The sequence below is a fragment of the Mastomys coucha genome, unplaced genomic scaffold (genome assembly GCF_008632895.1).
Source record: "Mastomys coucha isolate ucsf_1 unplaced genomic scaffold, UCSF_Mcou_1 pScaffold9, whole genome shotgun sequence".
Lineage (NCBI taxonomy): Eukaryota > Metazoa > Chordata > Mammalia > Rodentia > Muridae > Mastomys > Mastomys coucha.
In genome coordinates, this window is record NW_022196915.1 from 50,773,144 (window position 1) to 50,793,430 (window position 20,287).

The 20,287-nt window shown below is 46.8% G+C and overlaps 2 protein-coding genes and 1 long non-coding RNA gene across 6 annotated transcripts in view; 2 read left to right on the forward strand and 1 right to left on the reverse strand.

The window, feature by feature from the left end:
* The window catches only part of LOC116085111 (serine protease 52-like), a 9,393-nt gene extending 428 nt beyond the window's left edge, over positions 1-8,965 (forward strand). The window contains exons 2-6 of one of the 2 annotated variants that reach the window (XM_031362570.1): positions 4,195-4,256; positions 4,566-4,764; positions 5,857-6,104; positions 7,711-7,853; positions 8,672-8,965. In XM_031362570.1, coding sequence (XP_031218430.1) covers positions 4,625-4,764; positions 5,857-6,104; positions 7,711-7,853; positions 8,672-8,941 — 801 coding nt within the window. In that variant the 5' untranslated portion in view covers positions 4,195-4,256; positions 4,566-4,624 and the 3' untranslated portion in view covers positions 8,942-8,965. The remainder of the gene's footprint in view (positions 1-4,194; positions 4,257-4,565; positions 4,765-5,856; positions 6,105-7,710; positions 7,854-8,671) is intronic. The other variant, XM_031362569.1, reaches the window with a different exon arrangement.
* Positions 8,966-10,952: 1,987 nt separating this feature from the next.
* Positions 10,953-20,287, forward strand: part of LOC116084310 — a 10,199-nt gene continuing 864 nt past the window's right edge. The window contains exons 1-3 of the long non-coding RNA XR_004116074.1: positions 10,953-11,044; positions 19,403-19,516; positions 20,073-20,235. This is a non-coding gene — a long non-coding RNA (uncharacterized LOC116084310). The remainder of the gene's footprint in view (positions 11,045-19,402; positions 19,517-20,072; positions 20,236-20,287) is intronic.
* The window catches only part of Msra (methionine sulfoxide reductase A), a 334,772-nt gene continuing 330,945 nt past the window's right edge, over positions 16,461-20,287 (reverse strand). For all 3 annotated transcript variants that reach the window (XM_031361169.1, XM_031361171.1, XM_031361170.1), the window contains exon 6: positions 16,461-17,227. In XM_031361169.1, the coding sequence (XP_031217029.1) occupies positions 17,063-17,227 (165 nt within the window). In that variant the 3' untranslated portion in view covers positions 16,461-17,062. The remainder of the gene's footprint in view (positions 17,228-20,287) is intronic.

Below are 20,287 nucleotides of genomic sequence, written 5' to 3' on the forward strand. Positions count from 1 at the left end.
AGAGAGAGAGAGAGAGAGAGAGAGAGAGAGAGAGAGAGAGAGAGAGAAAGAGAGAGAGAGAGATGCTATCTGTATAGATACTAGAGTTTCCCAGAGGGAATGGCCATACCAGTACATATTTCAGAAAAGGCAGCCACCTGTTGGGTCAGTGATGCATACTGGCCATATCAGGAAGGCTTATGTCCAGCAGGATCTACAGAGAGTGTCTTCCTTCTTCCACCATGCTGAAAACCTTCTTAATAGTCTAATGTGAACAGGCCACCATACTATAGTACTCACGCAAGGCAGGGCGTCAGTATCCCTAGTGATGGGCTCCTGTTTGAGTGCAGAGAAGTTGGGGTCAGTGTGTTGGCCAACAAATCTCAAACCTCTGCCACAGGGTGTGCTGTTTTAGAAACTGTGTTTACAGTAGAGGAGGATATGGGGTTTTCTTCAGAGTAGTGGTAGGGATGAGCCTTAAACAAACACAAAAGCTGGGCTGTTGGTTCAGGCCTCTAAACCAGCTACTGAGGACCATGAGTCAAGGGGATCTCAGGTTCAAGCCTAGCCTAGGCTACAGAGTGAGTTCAAGGCTAGCCCTGACAACTTAATGAGATTCTGTTCCCAATATAAAAAGTGAAGAGGGTTGGGGATAGCCACTCACAAGAAGGGGTGCTTTCCTGCCATACAAGGAACCCTCAATTCGATCCCTAGTACGGCAACAAAATTCCTGAGTAAACTTTGTTGGCTGTCTTCTTTCTTATCCAATGACGGGAAACAGACAAAACAGACCAGTGCTGTGATAAACCCGGGCAGGGCCAATGGAATTGGCTAGTCGGGTCAGGCCTTTCTGCACTCATGACACTTGCTTTTCCTGATGGGGAGGCACACTGGCAAGCACAGTGCAAAGACTCTGCGCACAGAAAGAGCTTAATGCGTGGCAGAGGCAGACAGGCCAGAGAGGGGGAAAAGGGCTCAGCACAGAGTGAAGAAACCCGCAGGGCCCAGATATGCCAACCTTTGTCAAAACGCTGAGCTCCTTGGTCCTTCTAGACTGGCTAGCCAGCAAGTCCCAGGGATGTGCTTGTCTCCACATCACAAATGAGGGCACCCACTGCTATGCTCAGCTTTTTACATGGGTTCTGGAGGATCAAACTCAGGTCTTCGTGCTTACTTTACTGGGCCATCTCCTCGGCTCTGTCTGTTCTTGACAGTGGTACTGATGGGATGATTGTGGGGTTTAAGTCTGGCGAGGTTGTGTCCATCCATAGGGCAGCCATGACTCAGCCTTCATGGCTACTCATTGCTGTCCATCACAAGACTTCAGATGATCCTTTCTATTTGCTCCTGAGAAGCATTTCTCAGGGCTGTGGGACTCAGCCTCTCACCAGCATCCAGACTGCCGACAGCTCTGCTAAGCCTAAATGCACCATCAGACTGTATTTCTCAGAAGACAGCCATAGTCACTTATGTACTCATCAGACCCAGCTCTCTACCCTCTGCCCTCAAAAGCCTGCCTTCTGGGTGGACAGGGCCCCAACAGTCAATGTTTGACTAGAACCTCTCAAGTTCACCTCAGTGAGAAACTATCCAAACCACATGCTATCGGTCCAATTAAGGCTTTGAAAGGTTGGGCAGGTTGGGTGGTATGTTCTATTACAGAAACTCTGAGCATGAAGCGGGTAGCTAGGTTTAGAAACAGTTGGACTAGCTGGAAGTCCCTCTCTGCTCCTGCTTTTGCATGAACTTGAGTGCTCAGCTTCTTTATTTGCCTGTAAAGTGGGACTGCAGACACCATGGGGAGGGTTCTGGGGTTATTAAGAGTCTGTTGCTCATGCAAGCATCACAGTAGCTGGTTCATGGAAGATCCTCAATAGGTGACAGATGGCACTATGTTTCAAAAAGAGGAAAAGACTAAAACGAATCATTCTGTGAACCAACCTGATTTCGAATTACATCATTTTGCGTGCATGTTCAAAACAGTCATCTCAAATCAACATTTAATTTCTCCCACCCTAGACCAACATGGCTGTTTTACTGTATAGTAATTCTAAAGTTCTCTTGCTGGAATGCCAGGTGACTCTCTCTATCTAAGATTAGATGGTAGGTGCCTTGTAGGGTGCTGGGGTCCACCAGGAAAGGGTAAATATGCCTCCTTGACATGAGCAGGGGAGACGAGGCAGGGATTCCTGCAATGACACATCTGCAGACTTCACACTCTCCCTCAAATGCAATGGCACTTCCACTGATCACCCACTCTCCCTCTTCTCTGACTTCCTGATTTGGGAGCTCAAAGGGTTGATGCCTTTGAACAAAGGCTCCATAGTCTCTGGCCACCTCTTCACAACACTGGTGCTTCAAGGAGTTTTACCATTGATACTAAGATCATTCTTAATTACCTGGCCATCTATAGACTCATCTGGTCCATCCACCTATCCACACATCTATCCACCTACTCCATCTATCCATCCATCCAGTTTATACCATCCCCCAATATACCCATTCATCCCAGCACTATGTATTGGGCTCTTGCAACATACCAGTCTCTTGCCTAGATGGGATGGCAGAAAGAACTAGTCACATACAGCTCCTGTCCTCATGGAGATTAGAGGAGCAGACATATCAAGAGTTTACAAACTTTTGCTAACTATTGTTAGTATTCTGAGGAGAATATCTAATACAAAAAATGATAGTGCAATAAAGGTAATTTGAAATTACATCAGAGAGAGAGAGAGAGAGAGAGAGAGAGAGAGAGAGAGAGAGAGAGAGAGAGAGAATACTCCCATAACCCACGCTAGCCTCAAACTCCAACTTCTCCTGCTTCAAATTTGCCCAGATCAGCAAAACTCACTTTACAATTGAGCTAAGATGCCAAGGACACACAGGGGCACAGATCAGTGAGGCAGGTCACTGCAGGTCATTTCTAGAGAACTGAAAGAAGATCTATGGAATTGGGAACAAAATGGAAAGACAGAGAAGCAATGGCTGGTCGTGGGGGTGGCAGTGTGAGGTGGTGACACAGTGTTTGGTGATGAACGGTGGGTATGTGGTGTGGTTGTGTGGTAGTGGCCGGTGGTGTTGGTGTGTGAGTTGGTGATGGGGTTGTGTGGCAGTGAGGTGTGTGGTAAAGTTCTCTGGTGATGGAATTCTATGATGGTGGTGTATATGTTTGTGGGCTACGTGGTGGGATCCTGGGGTGCTGTAGGTCTTTGGTGACAGGTGATGGCTTAGATGGGGACAGGGTGTGAAGTGAGATTGTGTGGATAGGGTTTATGGTATAAAGTATGTGGTAGTGCTGTTCAGAGGTAGTATATGTGGTTGCAGGGATATGTTAGCAGGGTATATGTGGTAGAGTTCTGGGATGGAAGTCTGTGAGAGAGCATTAGATAAGGTAGGGGCTAGAATGATGCCTGGGTGAGGGATTGTGACTAGAGAGAGCTGGATTAGAAATATTGCCATATTTTCCTGTAAGAACTGTGTGAGTGCCATCATCATTAGATCTTCACCCATGTTCCCAACCCATCTCTGCTGTATTGTAGCTGTTGGGCCTTCACCCGGTGTCCAGCCTTAGGCTTCACTCTTTAAAACAGGGCAGTGATAATGCTAGGCCAAATGGTACCGTGCTTTGCAAACAGTGAGTATCCAATACTGTAGATTTTATTGCATTTACTTCTTTCTTAATTGGAATAATCCCAGAAGGGTGTGAGTGGGCTTAGGTGGGTTCAATCCCTGGGCCTGGTGCATGTTTGCTTAGCACCCACCAGGCCCAGGGGTTGAGCCACAGTACTGAGAAAGAGGAAGAGGAGGTACAAAAGAAAGAGAAAAATGAAGAAGAAGAAAAGAAGACAGGAAACAAGAAGAGGGGGAAATGCAATAATAATGAAAAGACACCAAGAAATGTCAAAACAACCCTGTCCCATAGGAACTGCCAAACTCACTTCTGGGGAGAATTGGAATGATTCTTGGGATTAAAATTGCATGAAAGTGTGTTCCCTAATCACAATAGGAAAAGCAGGACCAGAATCAGAGAGCCAGTAGGACTAAGCCATCTTCTTCCCACATTTGTTTTTCTGATGCACAATGGGACACCAGACCTACAGCATATTTCAGGGGACAGGGAGGCATGATTTAAAGAAAGGGACATTGCTACACAGACCTAGGTGAATAGCAAGATCCAGCTGCCCACCATGCGGCTTTGAATCTTCCTTCTTCCAGGCCCTACAGGATCATTCCAAGAAGCAGGTGGCAGTGAAAGTGGCCTCCAGTGTTCTCCACATGTGTGTAGCCAAGCTCTTGAGAGGCATATGGGGGGCTTGGATTCGTTTGTGGGTTTTCTCTCTATGTCCCTTTGCTGAGCCCTTCTTGCCTGTGTGTCGGGGAAGAACAGGCCTGTAAGGTAATCTTTTTCCAGGCCCTTCAGACTTGACTTCTAGACCCTAAAACTTTTCTTCCTCCTCCTCCTCCTCCTCCTCCTCCTCCTCCTCCTCCTTCTTCTCCTTCTCCTCCTCCTCCTCCTCCTCCTCCTCCTTCTTCTTCTTCTTCTTCTTCTTCTTCTTCTTCTTCTTCTTCTTCCCCGTTTCTTTTAGTGATATGTGGCCGGCTAGCAAGTACCAGATTCCAACAACAGAACAATGTTTCTGCTATCATGGGAGGGAACCCTACAAATATCTCGGAGTTCCCCTGGCATGTGGGGATTATGAATCATCGTAATCTTCTCTGTGGGGGATCTATTCTCAGTGAGTGGTGGGTTCTATCTGCATCCCATTGCTTCGACCAACTAAACAAGTGAGTATTCCTGGAAGAAATGGGGGAGGGGTTCAGTGTGGGTGGTAGCACCAGGGATTGAGCCTAGGGGACCATGCTAGGTTGAGGCTGAGTTTCTCTGTGTAGCCCTGGTTGTCCTGGCTCTGCAGACCAGGCTGGCCTCAAACTCAGAGATCCATTGCTTTTTACTTCAAGGCATCTCACTAAGTTTCTAGGCTGGCCTTGAACTCATTCTTGTAGCTCAGAGAGGCCTTGAGTTTGTCATTCTACTGTCTTAGTTTCCCAAGTAGCTGATCCTGCAGGCCTCTGCCAACAAGCTTAAGTTAGAATTTTCTTCTTAACCAGTGTAATGGAATGCTTGTCCCAGAGGCTTCATTCAAACAGCCACGGAATGCCACCAGGTGTTAAAACGGACGGCATGGCTGAGTATTCCTTCTGACCTCTGGGAAGGAATCAGATCTCCTCCCAGGATTCAATATATCTTGTTGTGAGCTTCAGGCTTCACATGCTACTAAGTATCTGTGGACATGATCTGACTTCTAATCAGCACTTTTCCTAAGCTGGTTATGGTAGTCCATGCCTGCCACCCAGCACTCTGAAGGATGAGCCTAGAGGATGATTTGTCATGGGCAAGCCTAGGCTACATAGGGAGAACTTGTCTTAAAGACAAATGAAACTCTAAGCAGACAAAAAGGAAGCCTATCACTAACTGTTTGCTCTCATTGGAGACTCAGAGGGTGGTGCATGGGTGCAAAATCAGAGACATTGGAGACCCTGGGATGTGAGGCTGAGTGTTTAGCCCTTGAGCACACGTCACCAGCTCTGGGCTGGTGTACAAGTCCTTGAGTCTCCTGAGTCTTCCTGGACTTCTGCTCTACAGTCAGTCAAGTCCTTCTTGAGAATTGAGGACAGTACCTTGCTCTCCTACCACTTCCTTGCTTTACCCAAGTAAGATCATCAGGCTATGTGCTGGGACTGAGATCTGCCTTTGGCTGCTCCGGTCCTTTTAGCCCCTCATTACTTAGAACCATAGCCACAGGGGCGGAGGCAGAATCCTCAGGGATCTCCCACTTCTATCACTTACATTTTCTCTCTCTTCTTATCTTAAATGAGCTCCAACTTGGAGGTCATTCATGGCAGAGATGACCTCAGCACAAAGGAGATGAAGTATCATAAAGTGGATAAGTTAATCTTGCATCCAAAGTTTGACGACTGGCTTCTGGACAATGACATAGCTTTGCTCTTGCTCAAATCACCGTTAAACTTGAGTATCAACAGGATACCTATCTGCACTTCAGAAATCTCTGACGTACAGACATGGAAGAACTGCTGGGTGACAGGATGGGGCATTACTAATATTAGTAAGTGACTCCAGATTGGATATACAGGGTGGCATGTGGCTGGTATTCAGAAGGATTAGAACATTCTAGAAGCTCTGCTGGTCTTGAAATTCTGCCTAGTGGACCTGATGACTTCAGTTCTCACTGAAAGCCTCACATAGCATATCCTCGGTCCTCCAAGCAATCAATCAGCCTTCAGGAAGCTTCTGGGACCTGGAGCGAATTGTGTGCCTATGCTATAGAACATGAACCCTGGACAGAACCTCTGGGGAAACCAAGGCCCAAAGGTCACTTAGTAGAATTCTGAGGGACTATGAAAGGACACAGGGCAGCAGTATGGACTGACTCCACTCCACGTGATAGTATCTATATTGCTCTTCTAAGGCCAAGGTCTCTAACTAAAAGCCATAGATTCAGGCCAAGGGGGAAAAAAAATCAGCTAATTCTGTAAAGTGTTCTTTACAGAAGCAAGCAACAGTCCACTTCTAGACCCCTTCCCAGCCACACCTGCAAACTAATCCCTTTTGCCCTTCTTCTTGGTAATCATGTTGTCTTAGTTAGGGTTTCGTTGCTGTTGAAGAGACACCATGATGAAGACAGCTCTTACAAAAGGCAAATATTTAACAGGGGCTGGCTTACAATTTCAAGGGTTCAGTCCATTATCATCATAGTAGGAAGCATGGTGGCATCCAGGCAGACACATTGCAGGAGAAGGAATTGAGAGTTCCACATCTTAATCCAAGGGCAGCCAGAAGGAGGCTCCTTACCAGGCCATGGGGAGGAGGAAGAGGCTCTCCTCCACACAGGTTGGAGTTTGAGCACTAGGGGCCCTCAAAGCCTGCCTACACAGCGACACCCTTCCTCCAAGAAGACAACACCTATGCCATCAAGGTCACACCTCCTAATCATGCCACTTCTCATGGGCTAAGCATATTCAAACTACCATAGCACATCTGGTCCCATAATCAGTCAGCAGGGAACACTTTGCAGATCATGCTGTTCCTCCATGCAGGTCCTTACATGGATGGAGCTGTGTTCTAATGTTATTCCAAAGTCCCAATCTGGGTAGGAGTCAGTCCTTGATTTTTATGAGCTTAAAGAAAGAAAAACAAAACAAAACAAAAAAGTTCTTAACCCCAGAGTCCTCAGATATCTTTCCTTCAACACATGTGCTTTGACCATTTCTCTGTTCTGGAAGCATTCTAGACACAAGATTTGACAATACCTAAAGAAAAAGAAAGCATCCACCCCCTGGGTGGTTGAGTTCCTACTTGGCGAATGTCTCAAGGGACCTAGAGCGTTACAAGCCCCTCTACCTGCCTGAGTTCTCTTGACCATCATGCATTCAAACAAAACACATTTTCAGAACTCTAGCCAGGGTTTGTGTGTACTATAGGGTTGGAGATGCTGATCTCAGGCTGAGATTTAGCAGGGACCTCGTCCTAGGGAACTGTGGATGCCTGGGTGATCTTGACAGTCTTCTAGATACCTATTACTCTCCCACATTTCATTGATCTCTGGGTGAACAGAAGTTCTTTTGTCATTGGAGTGAAATGGATGGGTACTGACACTCAAAGGGACCATTTTACCTGAGATTTTCTCTCTCTTTGCTTTTTCTCTGGCTCAGGTGGAATTAAAACACAACCTACAAAGCTGCAGAAAGTCAAAGTGGATCTGTACAGATGGGACTGGTGTGGTTATGTTTTGCCTCTATTAACCAAGAATATGCTGTGTGCTGGGACTCAAAATGCTGGAATGGATGCCTGCCAGGTAATAGGTTGAGCTCACCTGGGAAGGGTGGCTGGCTTTTCTGCCCAGTGAATGAGATACCACAGCAGTTTCTTAGGGCCACTGTAACAAATAACTACAAGGTGTGTGGCTTTAATCAACATACACGATCCTCCCATGGCTTAGGATCACACGAGCCCTAAATCAAGAATGTGGGCAAGACCTGTTCCTTCCCAGGTCTAAGAGGAGAACCATGGCCATGTCTCTAGCTCCAGGTGTGGCCTTGCTCTAACCCCTGCCTCAGTCTGTGCAGGACCTTCACTCTTACGAGTGCGGCTTCTGATTTATTTATTTATTTCCCTACATCATTTAAAATGTGGCGATTTAAGTGTTACATTTTATCATTTTTAATATGATACCATTCTTTTTGCATTTGCCACATATTCATCTGTGTACCTGGTAGATCCAACCAATGGCTTCTTAGGAGGCATGATGAATTTTTGCTTATTCTGTTCACTTTTTGCATTTGTGAGCAAAATAGAGAGAGCTGGGCTGAGAGAAAATGAATTCATGAGGAAAGCACAAGCTTTTGATACAGATATATCAAAATGAACCATACATTAAATCAATAACGATCTTGGTGGTGATGATGGCGGTAGTGATGATAGAAATCAGTCTTTCAAGTCGTCCACTCATCCAATTGCTTTTTCCCACATGGTTTGCAACAGCCACACCCCTGTGGCTGGAAAACTGCCATCACAGGAACCCTTCAGGACTTTATGTCAGATGCTCACACTTGAGCAGGTTACGGGAGCAGCTTTCCTACTGCCCTCAACTGCCCCACAACTTTTCTTTCCTAGGGTGACAGTGGAGGAGCTCTAGTTTGCAACAAAAAGAGAAACATAGCCACTTGGTACCAGGTGGGCATTGTCAGCTGGGGCATGGGCTGTGGCAAGGAGAATCTGCCAGGAGTATACACCAAGGTGTCACGTTATCTGAAGTGGATTACCAAGCAGACGGCGAAGGCGGGGAAACCTTATGTGTATGAGCAGGACACTGCCTGCCCTTTGGTGATCTCTTGCTGGGTTATCTTGTTCCTATATTTTGTAATGTTTCTTCTAACCTGGTGATTAAACATGATATTGCCAAGTGTCCTCCATGTATTGAAATAATGAGGAGGGTGAGCTCAATGATTTGAGCAATGATTCTTGGGTAATTTGTCTCACCTGAGCTCATTATGCAGCTATAGGAGGGTGCCAGACAAGCTTGAGGATCACTGCAGAGTTTCAAATGGGACTGGAAAGCAGGGTGTGTTTTCTCCAAGAGTTCAGAGTCTTTTTATAAAGGAGGTAATAGTGGGGTTAGTCAGGCAGTGAGTAAATAATTGGCCAAGAAAAGTAGCTTGGAAATTAATTAAACCAACCAATCAACCAGCCCACCCATCAAACAACCCACCCAACCACCAACTAACCCACCCACCAACCAACTAACCCACCCACCAACCAACTAACCCACCCACCAACCAACTAACCCACCCATCAACCAACTAACCCACCCACCAACCAACTAACCCACTCACAAACCAACTAACCCACCCACCAACCAACTAAGCAACCCACCAACCAACGTACCCACTAAGGAACCCACCCACCCTGGGGAAAGCCAGTACCACTAACCCTATGTATTGTGACAGTCCTGTATAACCCCTGACTTACCACATGGGAAGAATCTCTGGTACATGGACTGGACTCTAGGAGAATTCTGCATAATCAGAGAAAAAACATAAAACAATCCTGCAAACACAAAGGTGAAACCATCATAGAAGCTGACCAAAAGGACTCTTGGGGAGTCACTCATTCTTAAGTGCTTTAACCATGTTCATTCTCAAATTCTTTCTCTGATGAGCTCAAGAATCCCTGAAATTCACTTTCAGTCCTGTAGAAGGAAGGGCAGTCCAGGGAGCCCTGAGGCAGGAGCCCATTACTCCTTTCATGCACATGCCCAGAGTGAGACTAAACCTCAGTCTTGCAGCAAGCTCCTATCTAGCTGTCCTTTGACCCAGACTGCAGAAGAAGAAACAAATGGTTTTCTCCACAGCATGACACTGTTTGTTAAGACCAGCAGAATCCCTAAAGAGAACAAGAATGGAGTGCTCATAAAGTCTGATGTGTCTGTGCCTTATGTTTTCCAAACTTCTACCTTCTGATCCTTTAACACACCAGGGAGTACCCTGAACCAAGTGTAACAGAAATGCTTAAATCATATAAGACAAGAACTTTGTATGAGTGTGTGAGTGAGTGAGTGAGTGAGTGTGTGTGTGTGTGTGTGTTGGGGGGTGATTTGTATTCTAGCTGTTCCTGGCCATCCTCTGTTTTATAAGTCACCCCTAATAAATTCATCTCACCTGTCAAAAGGAGCTTGGGTGTGTCAGTCATTGGATGTCCATTACATGTTAGAGGCAGATATTGATTTTACATCTCTCTGGAAAAAAAATCACCCAGCAGGTAGCTCACGAAATCAACAATTTCAACTCCCCTTTCCGTTTTTATAGCTTCAGCCGACCTTATTTCTAGAAAGCTCCCTAAAATTCCTTTCCCCATCTGTGATGGTTATTCTTGGTTGTCAACTTGACTACATCTGGTATCAACTAAAGACCAAGTGCCTGGGCACAACTGTGAGAGATTTTTCTCAGTTGAATCATTTGAGGTTGGAAGACCTACCCTAAAGACAGAAGAGCCACTCTAAATCTGGGCCATACCATGACAGCCTACATATATAAAGGACATGGAAGAAGGAAGCTTCTGCTTGCCCTCACTCAGGATAGCAAGTTCATTCCTTTGCTGGTATCAGACCCTACCAAAGATGTCAAAGACCAGCTGAGACATCCAGCCTCATGGACCAAACAACTATTAGGATTCTTGGACTTTCCTTTGGAGACAGTGATTGCTGGGATGTATTTAATGTGCTTGGGTGTTTTGCCTGCATGTTTACTGTATGGTACTTGGTGCCCATGGATGCCAGAAGAGTGTCAGTTCCCCTGTGCATTCTCTCTCTCTCTCTCTCTCTCAGTTCTGTCTCTCTCCAGAACACTGATTAATACCCCATCTTTGTTTCTATAGCTGCCATTTGGTCCTAAGTCCCAGGAAGAGCTGCATTGGCTTTTGGAGATCACAATTAGTATGCTAAGATTCAGTACTGGCAAATCACGGAGGCCAGATGTTCTGGCTATATAGGTGTGTATCATCATGCCTACCTTTTTTTTTTTTTTTAATGTGTATGCATGCATGTCTGTACACCATGAGCATTTCCATGCCTTTAGAGGCCAGAAGAGCATGCTAAATGCCTTGGAACTGGAGTGACACATGGCTGTGAGTGCTAGGAATCCAACCCAGGTTCTCTGGAAGAAATACTCTTAACCATTGATCTAGCTCAGTGGTTCTCGACCTTCATAATGCTTGCAACCCTTTAGTACAGTTCTTCACATTGTAGTGTCCCTCTCATCATACTCATTTCATTACTACTTCATAACTGTGATTTTGCTACTGCTATGAATCATAACACAAATAACTGATATGCGACCCCAAAAAGGGTCACAACCCACAGGTTGAGAACCACTGGCTCTAGCTGGGACCGCTGAGCCACCTCTCCGCCCCTCAGACTGTTTTTAAACCTCCCATGGGAAAGGCCAGTGCCTTGTGCTTATCAGGACTTGGCTTCAATGCTCTGAGGAAGTCTTATATAATGACATTCCTTCCCAAACACTAGACACAGCCTGCCTTATCTGTTCTCCTGACCATCTTGAGGAAATGGAAAGCTTGCACCTGAATTGTTAACAGTATGGAAGGAAGGAGAGGGATCGTGGGTATTGCAAGCTTTACCTGGAACTGAAAAGGCAACACCCAGCTCTGGAGAGGAACAGAATGGTCTGGGCCTGGATTCCTCCACCCATTGTTCCACAGTGGGACATCCACTGACTTTCCATCATGTCTGACCCTTTGAATAAGGTTTGTTTGGCCTAAAAACCTGTCTCCTATTCAGTTCATGTCTGCAGTCTCAATTGCCCTGGGAGCCTTGAGCTGGATCGTGTCTGGTTTTAATTTGTTGTTTTAGCTTTTGTTATTTTTTAAGAGATGGCTTCATGTGGTGGTAAGGCTTGCCTGGAACCCACAAATAGCCCAGATTAGCCTCAGGCATAGACCCATATTTGGTATTGGTATTGAGACCCGTATTTGGCACCAAGGATCAAATCTGACTTCATGTGTGGTAGACAAGCGTTCTACTACGGCTGAACCCCAGCCTCAAGCCTGAGCTTGTAGGTTTGAAAAAGGTTCCTTCCGTAACAGACCTTCTGGAAGACGGATGTGTCTGGCTGACTGCTGTGATGGGTGTGTAAGTCCTCTGACGTTGCTTTATTAGTGCTGTGGTGAAATGAGGACCTGACAATCTGCGAGCCGAGGGCTGGGCACAGTAAGGACTCCCTGTCTCCTTCCAGCGAGGGATCTGAGAGATGAACCCAGGAGCCCATTGGTTCTGGGGACCACAGATCCTCCAATATGCCACAGAAAGCCTGCTGGAGAATGGGGGTGGGTATGAAGACACAAAATGACAGAGCCGGAGGGCTGTATTAACCCATCGCTGTTCTCTCTGACCTAGTTCAGGACAACAGGTCTGTTGACATCTGCCACAGAAGAAAGCAAGGCAGCACATGAACACAAGCCGGGGGAGGAGACTGAGCTATTTGGGCCATGAGACAGATGAAGGAGTAGGAGCTCTCCCTGTGGATTGCAGCCCATTTCTTTTTCCACTTCTGTGTTTGAGCCGTGCCCTAATTCTTTCTTGTTACAAGTCTGCTAGGGTATTTGAGCACAAGATGACAGAGACTCAATTCCAATGTCATTAATTTCATCTGGGACAAAGGGCTAAGGGCAGGTCCTGGGTGTGTGCCTTCAAACAGGAATGATGGCACACTTACTGACTCTTTAAACAGAGCAGAGAATTGTAGCCTTCTGAGAAATTTACAGTTCCTTTCCACACCAGCCTGTTCCTACAACACATGTTTTAAGTATTCACATGGAAATGTAAGTCTCTATCCACCCTCTGATTTGGGACAAAGGAGACTGAAGCCCTAATACCTAATAACATGGGCAAGGGTAATAAGTGGCCCTAATCAAAGCCCAGACAGGCCAGACCAGCTTAGCCAGGTAGCTACTGAGGAAAGAGATGAGATGAGCAGTGAGGTTGACTTGTGCAAATGGTTTTACCAATTAGAAGATTTTGAGGACTTCTGTGTCCTAGTTTGCTTTCTATTGTTATGATAAACACTGTAACCAGAAGCAACTTGGGGGAGTAAAGGGTTTATTTCAGCCTATAGTTTATACTCTCATGAAGGGAAGTCAGGACAAGAGTCTAGAGCAGGAGCTTATGGAGAAATGCTGCTTCCTGGCCCACTCCCAAAGGCTTGCTCAGTCTGCTTTCTTAGACAGCCCAGGACCACCTTGTCCAGGGTGGCTATGCCCACAATGGGCTGTCCCTTCCTGTATCAATAATCAAGTTTTTAAAACATCCTATGAACTTGCTTACAGACCAATTTGATGGAGATGTTTTCTCAATGGAGGTTCTCTCTTCCTAGAGCACATTAACAACAACAACAACAACAATAACAACAAAACAACCAACCAAAAATCCCCTGACCAACACAGAGAAACTTCAAATGCATATTCTGCAACAGCCCTATTTTAAATAATGTATTATCTGGTAGCAGCACAGTTTTACACAGGATGATCAAATTACTTGATTAAAAAAATTATAAAAGGGACAGACGGGAGAGAAAATTATGTGTGTCGCATATAGAAGAACAGAGGGTGATGGCAGATCTCCCCTGGAAACTGTGCATGTCAGAGAGGGGAAGACCATGAAAAACACCTCAAAGTTACTGACAAAAAAATTTTCATATCAGAAAAACTTTATTTGATACACTGACTTCCACAGACATACAAAAGCAGAATGGATCTATTGGTATTCTTCAGACAGGACAGATCGTGCAAGCAGAGGGATAACTAGACACAGAAATTAACCAAGCTTGGAAGCTTACATCTTCATGGCCTCCATACCAGGTCAAGCTGATAACCAAGGCCACCACTGCACCAGGGAACACTACAAAAGCAGTTAGTTATGTTTGTATGTGACAAAGGGGACTTCTAAGAAAAGGATATTGCTGCTAGGGATTGAGGGATTCACATCAAGAGACTGAAAACCTTACATGTTTCTGCACCCAGAGACAAGCTTCCAAACTTACAAAGCAAACCCATCGGAACTGTATGAAGAAACAAGTCCTTAGGGAAAGCCAGAGAGTTCAACATCTATCTTACCTGAGAAGGCAGGTAGACAGACCACTGACTGGAGGAGAGAGAAGGCCCGGACTATATCCACTGACTGCTGTAATCTGTAGATTATCCCACCAGCAACAAAATATGCATCACTTTCTGGTGAACATGAGGCATGATAGCAGATGATATTCAGGTCCACAGAAGAAGTCTTGGTACATGTGAATACCTTCAAGATATGTGCACAGGGCCCTGACATACACATAGAAATCTTAACAAAATAAAAAATGACAACTTTTCAGCTGGGTATGGTGGAATGTTGCTTTCATCTCAGCAGAGGTAGGCAGATGTCTGTGAGTTTGAGGCCAGCTAGTTGACATGAGCTCCGGGCCAGCCAGGACTACACAGTGAGATCCTGTTCCAAAAGTTAAATTATTAAATTAAATTTAAAAGATACCCTGTTGCTTGTAGGTTCTAGATTAGGCATGGAGAGCCACCTAGGGAAGCACCGGGCTACCATGAGGCACAGGAAGGGTGGACAATGGGTGACTTTATTTGCCATTTCTACAGGAAGAAGTGAGCCAGTCAGGACGAACAGGCCTAACAGCTATGGGAAGGATTAGAATAATTGTTGTGGGCCCTGTGGTGATGAGGGAAGGTGGATGGTGGCTTGGAATGTTAGAATCCAATGAAGACGGTGGTTGGGGCATGTGAAATCGATATTTATTTATGTAGGGGCAAGTACACTCTCAGAAGGAGAGTGGTAAGGGTATATCTAGAAGACCAAGTCAAGGAGACTGAGTTGGGGGAGGGGAGGGTTCTGGATCAAGACATGCCAACATGTGTATGTAAGGTAGATGTTAAAGTGTCATGCTTATAGAACTAGAGACATGACCAATGTAGTAGTGTCTCCTGGGAGTGGGGAAACACCTCAGATTGAAAAGTCAGATACCCCAGGTCCCATGCAACAGAGCTAAATCAAGGCCCTGCTTGTCTTTGTGATTCTATCCAGTGGCCCTCCTGGGACTTATGAGCATTACCAGCAGTCTGTGACTCTGGAAGTACCTGAACTAGGCTTGCATACCCAGAGCAGGGACTCTGAGGGAAATCCTCAGTTTCCTCTGAGGAAGCCTTAGTTAGGGCAAGACCCAAGGAGTGCTCCCTGAAATGATTTGAGGGTCCTGTCCCCCCCCCCCCGGACACCTTTCCTTCACAGACAACCTCAAGTGTCACTTTCTAAGCTCATCTGCATCTCCTTTAACCAGACGTCTCTGGGCATCAATGGAGGCCCCACTCCTTAGATGCCAGCACCTTCATCCTCTCCCACATGATCTCGGATGGTCCCATGGCATCTGCATGCAGATCGCTTCCTAAGTTTCCCATTCTTGGATTCCTTCCAAGCTGCAGATCTGCCCCTAAACTGCCACCCTCCACATCTCTACAATGAAGCCAGGAACTTGCATCCATCCCCTGCCCAGTTCTGTGCCCTCATGTGGCAATAACACTCTGCTCACTTGTGCCCAAGTTAAAAGATGAGGAGTCTGAACTGCCTAGTGTTGCTATTCAGTTAAAGCCAGGTCTTAGGTTTCTCAATGATCCACCCTGAGCCAGCTCTGCCCACCTTGGACAGCTCCTCACAGGTTACCATCTGCAAACTCAAGTCCCACAGGCCTTTCAGTTTTTCCAGTCCTGCCACAACCATTTGCACTTCTGGTTCTTCAGCCTAGCAACCCTTTTCTTCTGTTAGCTGAAGCATACCGGGTGATTGCCTCTGACCCTTGTGTATGTGTGTGTGTGTGTGTTTCCTGGCATTCACTCGTCTGCAGATTGCTTCCAATGTTACATCATTCCACTCTAAAGTTTGCCTTTTGCCACCTTATGGGAACTGAGATGAACCCATCCAGCTGAGATGACCCTGTACCCAGCTCCATAGTCCTAGAGCCAGCACCTTTCTTATGCATCTCTCTGTCCTGCATCAGGACCTGAAGTTAGCTTACCTATTCATTTGTTTACATGGTTATGTTTTCTTGTCTTGAAGAGAATGTTCTTCTCTTCAAGGGCAAAGACTGAAGGTGTCTGCTCTAAGTACAACTGTCCCTGTTACAGGCACCTTGAGAACAATTATTCATTACTAAAGCTACAGAGAGCCAGGGGTGTGCCCATTTGCACAAATTTTAATCATATTTTCTGTTTAGGAAAAAAATAATCGGGGGGGGGGTGCTGTAGCTTTTTGTTTTGTTTTGTTTTCTCTTGAGCTCTTAACTTGGCTTTGCCATACTTCTAAATACCCTTCCTGAACAAGGAAAGACAAACTCACAGCAGGCAGTTGCTATTACCAAACTGTAGATTTTTATTAGAACAAGCTTTATCATAGCTGTAAGCAGAATGTTAGAATTCATTAAGGTCACTCATGTCTTTTCTGTGCACAGAGAGGATGGAGGGGGAGAGAAACCCCTAATATGCGTCTAGAGTCAGCAGGGCAAAGCGTTTGGCAAGTGATTCACGGGGTCTGTAGACACTAATGAATTAGGCACCTGAGGGCAGGGAAGTGGGTGAGGTATGTCAGTACAGACCAAGGGGTCCCAATACCCTGTGCTCTCCTGGCCATCCCCCTGTTTCAGAACCCTCAGCATCCCTTTGGCCCAAGCAGATGGACACAGGATATTCATTATCTCCATTTAGATCCCAAACTAAATGCACTAAATGCACTAAAATGTCATGTTCTGTCCCCACCCGGACTGATCAGAAGGCAGATTACAATGTATCACCTTGTCATCCTACTCTCTGGAAATCAAACCCCAATAACAACCAGATTCATGTAAACGCCCGTGTGGCATGTGCTTCCAATAAAGTGACAGATGTGAATCACAGCGGTGCCGCTCCATCCAGCAATCATGGTGTTGATGGAACCAGCTTTGTGGAGAGAAATTATTTCTTAATGGCCATCGGACAGGAAACCCCAGTACCCCCTAGGCCACAGTAGCCATCTGGGTTCTTGCTCAGGTATTGCTGGTGGTAGTCTTCGGCATAGTAGAACACTTGTCCCTCTCGGATGTCGGTGGTGATGGGGCCAAAGCCATGCTTTGAAAGAACCTGTGGAGAGAGAGGGGAAACCTCAGGATCCAACGCTGGACACAGGACTCCTGAGAAGGAGGGAGCATGGCCAGCAGGGGACACATGGCTTATGTCATGTGCTGGCTCTACCCCTTTCTGCTGGCTCATTCTAGATGGGTACTTATCAATCTGCCTCGGTGGACTGGGACTTGGAATTGAATGTGCATCAGACTTTTAAACTTTCTTTTTATGAAGTTCATTTATTTATTTATTTATTTATGTTTGTGTGTGTGTGTGTGTCTGTGTGTGTGTGCGTATGTGCATGTACAACTTGTGAAACTCAGTGTTCTCTTCCTACCATGGAGTTTCTGATGACTGAACTCAGGCTGTCAGGCGTGGCAGTGAGTGCCCTGACCTCCTGCTTTAGAACCTAGAGTCAAGTGTTTGTTTGTATAATTCATGTTCCGTCCAGTGTCACGTAGCTGACAGAAGCCCTGCTTTTGGAAGGCAGCTCCAAACCTCCTCCAGGGTAGCAGCAGGGCCCTGTGGTTCTCTGGTTGTCCATGAGGAAAGAGGACCAGAAAGTCAGGCAAGCCAGGGGCTCTGTGCCAGGCTGAGGGACAAGCCCCGCCCACTCCCACTACTCATGAAAGGTTGCCTTCTATGGATCCTGTCTGAGCTCTGGGCCAGGAACCTGGATATTCAAGTCCGAGGAGGACATGGCCTGTGGGCCTGTGTCAGCCCATCATAGTCCTCCGTGACCCAGTTTAAGTCTTGGTGGCATCTGCTTCCACAGGCAAGAAACACGTCAACACAAATCGGGGAAGGAGAGCAGAGCTATTTGGGGCAGGAGACAGATTAGGAAACAGACATGGCTCCCTGTAGAGCACATCCTTGCCTTTTTCCCTTTTGGATTTCAGCTGTGTTCCTATTCTATCTTGTTGCCAGTTGCCCTGAAGTGTTCGAACATACAGCATTAGAAAATCACTCTGAGTGCTGTGTTCGGAGCAGCAGAGCCTGTGCATTGACGAGGGTGCTGGCTGGGCTACTGTTGAGATGAGCCGAACCCCCAAACCTGCCAGCTAGCAGATCTCACCTCTATGCTCAGTGCCTCTCACTGCTTCAGGCTCTCCCCGCTCAACCCTCTTAACTAGGAGGGAGATTGGCCACATGAAGGCCAAGCCTGCCTGGAAAGACTGAGGCTCAATGTCTAGGCAAAGACTTCACGTGTTAATATCTGTCTCATGGCAGCTGCCAGTGAAAAGTTTTATTGTCCTCAACCATATAAACAGTGTCTGTGAGAACATGTGTCTTGATCCCTGATATGCTAGTGTGGCCTGGAACTGCCAAGGCCAGATGCCTGGATACTACACTACCCAGGTTCTAGTACCAGCACTCACCCATTTTCTGCCCCACTCATTGGAGAGACCAACGTCAAATTTGGTGGCTGACAAAAAAGGAGGGCTGAGATGTGAGAGGCCCAGTCACGAGGATGGATACTGGCACCTGTAAGACTCTGCCATAGTCACCCCCTGGTCACCTTTGGGGTCTTTTGTTCCTGGGCTGTGGGCAACTGAGGCCTGTGGCAATATGTTTTTGTGGTTCAGGGATGAGTCTATATTGTCAGTGTCTAGTGCTTCTCTAGGCCTTCACCCTAATTGCCCTTCAAAGGGGTCTGTGAACGCCCGGTTCTCTCTGCAAACTTCATTTCTGGAGCACCTTGAAAGTTCTCCGCTCCATGGTGGAACTCCAGCTAGCTCACCATCTGGTACCAGAGTTTTCGGAGAAAAGGAGCCTCAGGAGGAGAGGACCTGGGCCAGCATCTGCTGGTGTGGCTCCATCAGTCAGGGCAACCTCACTACAAGGAGTCCTGGGCATGTCCTGGGAGTGCCATAGTAATGCGGGCCATCAAATCATCACCAGGATGTAAAGGTACAGCTGGCTCTGGGACACAGGGTGGCGGTAAGGATGGAATGTTCCAGTAAAGAGCAGCCCCATGCCATGAAGGTGCATAGGTATTATTTGCTTCAGGCGGCAGAGAGTTTGTCAGATCTCAGAGAGGAGATCAGAGCTCTGAGATCACAACGGCTCTGCCTTCTGTGGCTGGATCTACACATTTGAGTCAAAGGCCTCAGTGAGTGGCTTTCACACCTTCCTGGTCTCTGCCCAGAGGTGCACACCCCTTTGCCCTCAGAGAGCATTCTCTTGTTCCAGGGGCATCTGCTTAGAGGGTGTCGCCCTCCCTTGAAGCTGTCTAGGTGGGTCTCACGCTCAGGAAGGGGACTCCTGTTTTAACCTCAGCTATACTGACACCCTGGGGTCAAGAGGGTAAGCAAGTCCTCTGCTTCCTTCTCTCCTTCCCAGGTCACCTAGGTGTTTATCCTTTGCCTCCTTTGGCTCTTGGGAAGATGGACAGGGCCTGGCTCCTCCTCCTATGTGGCCCACCCACATCCTCTTTTTCACAAAAGATAGTCCTTGTGTGAATGAGTTGCAACCCCACACTTGGGACCTTCAGGAAGCTCCTTGAGGCTGGAATGTGGGTAGAGGCCTCTCTGAACTCCCCTTTCCACCTAGGGAACACTGGGCAGTGCTGGGGAGCAGGGGAAAGCAGCAGGACTGGGATTCAGGCAGTACCAGTCTCGGCCACAAGATGGCAGAAACTTCACTCATAAAACCTCTTGGAAGCCTTAGGAAACTAGCATGAGACAGACTTTTTTTTTTTCCTTGAACCCCACCCAGCCTAGGAGAGTGGCTCTTCCTTAAGGCCCTACTAGTCAGCCCTTGGCACTAAAATGGATTCTGAGAAGGAAGACCGATGAGGTTGGCTCAGACCTGCCAGGCATAAGGTTCCTGTGCTGGACAGACCCCTGTTCCTGACTCGCAGGCAGGCAGCCCCAGCCTGGTTCACCAGGTGCCTCTTCCTTGGCCACAGGCCTCTGCCAGGACCTGTTCTTCAGGAAGAGAGTGCCTTGTGGCTAGATCACTCCCTTCCCATCTTCTGTCTTGCTGACTTTAAAATGGTGTCTCAGAATTTCAAGAGTTCAAGGGTTTTGTGTTTTTGTTCTCTCTCTCTCTCTCTCTCTCTCTCTCTCTCTCTCT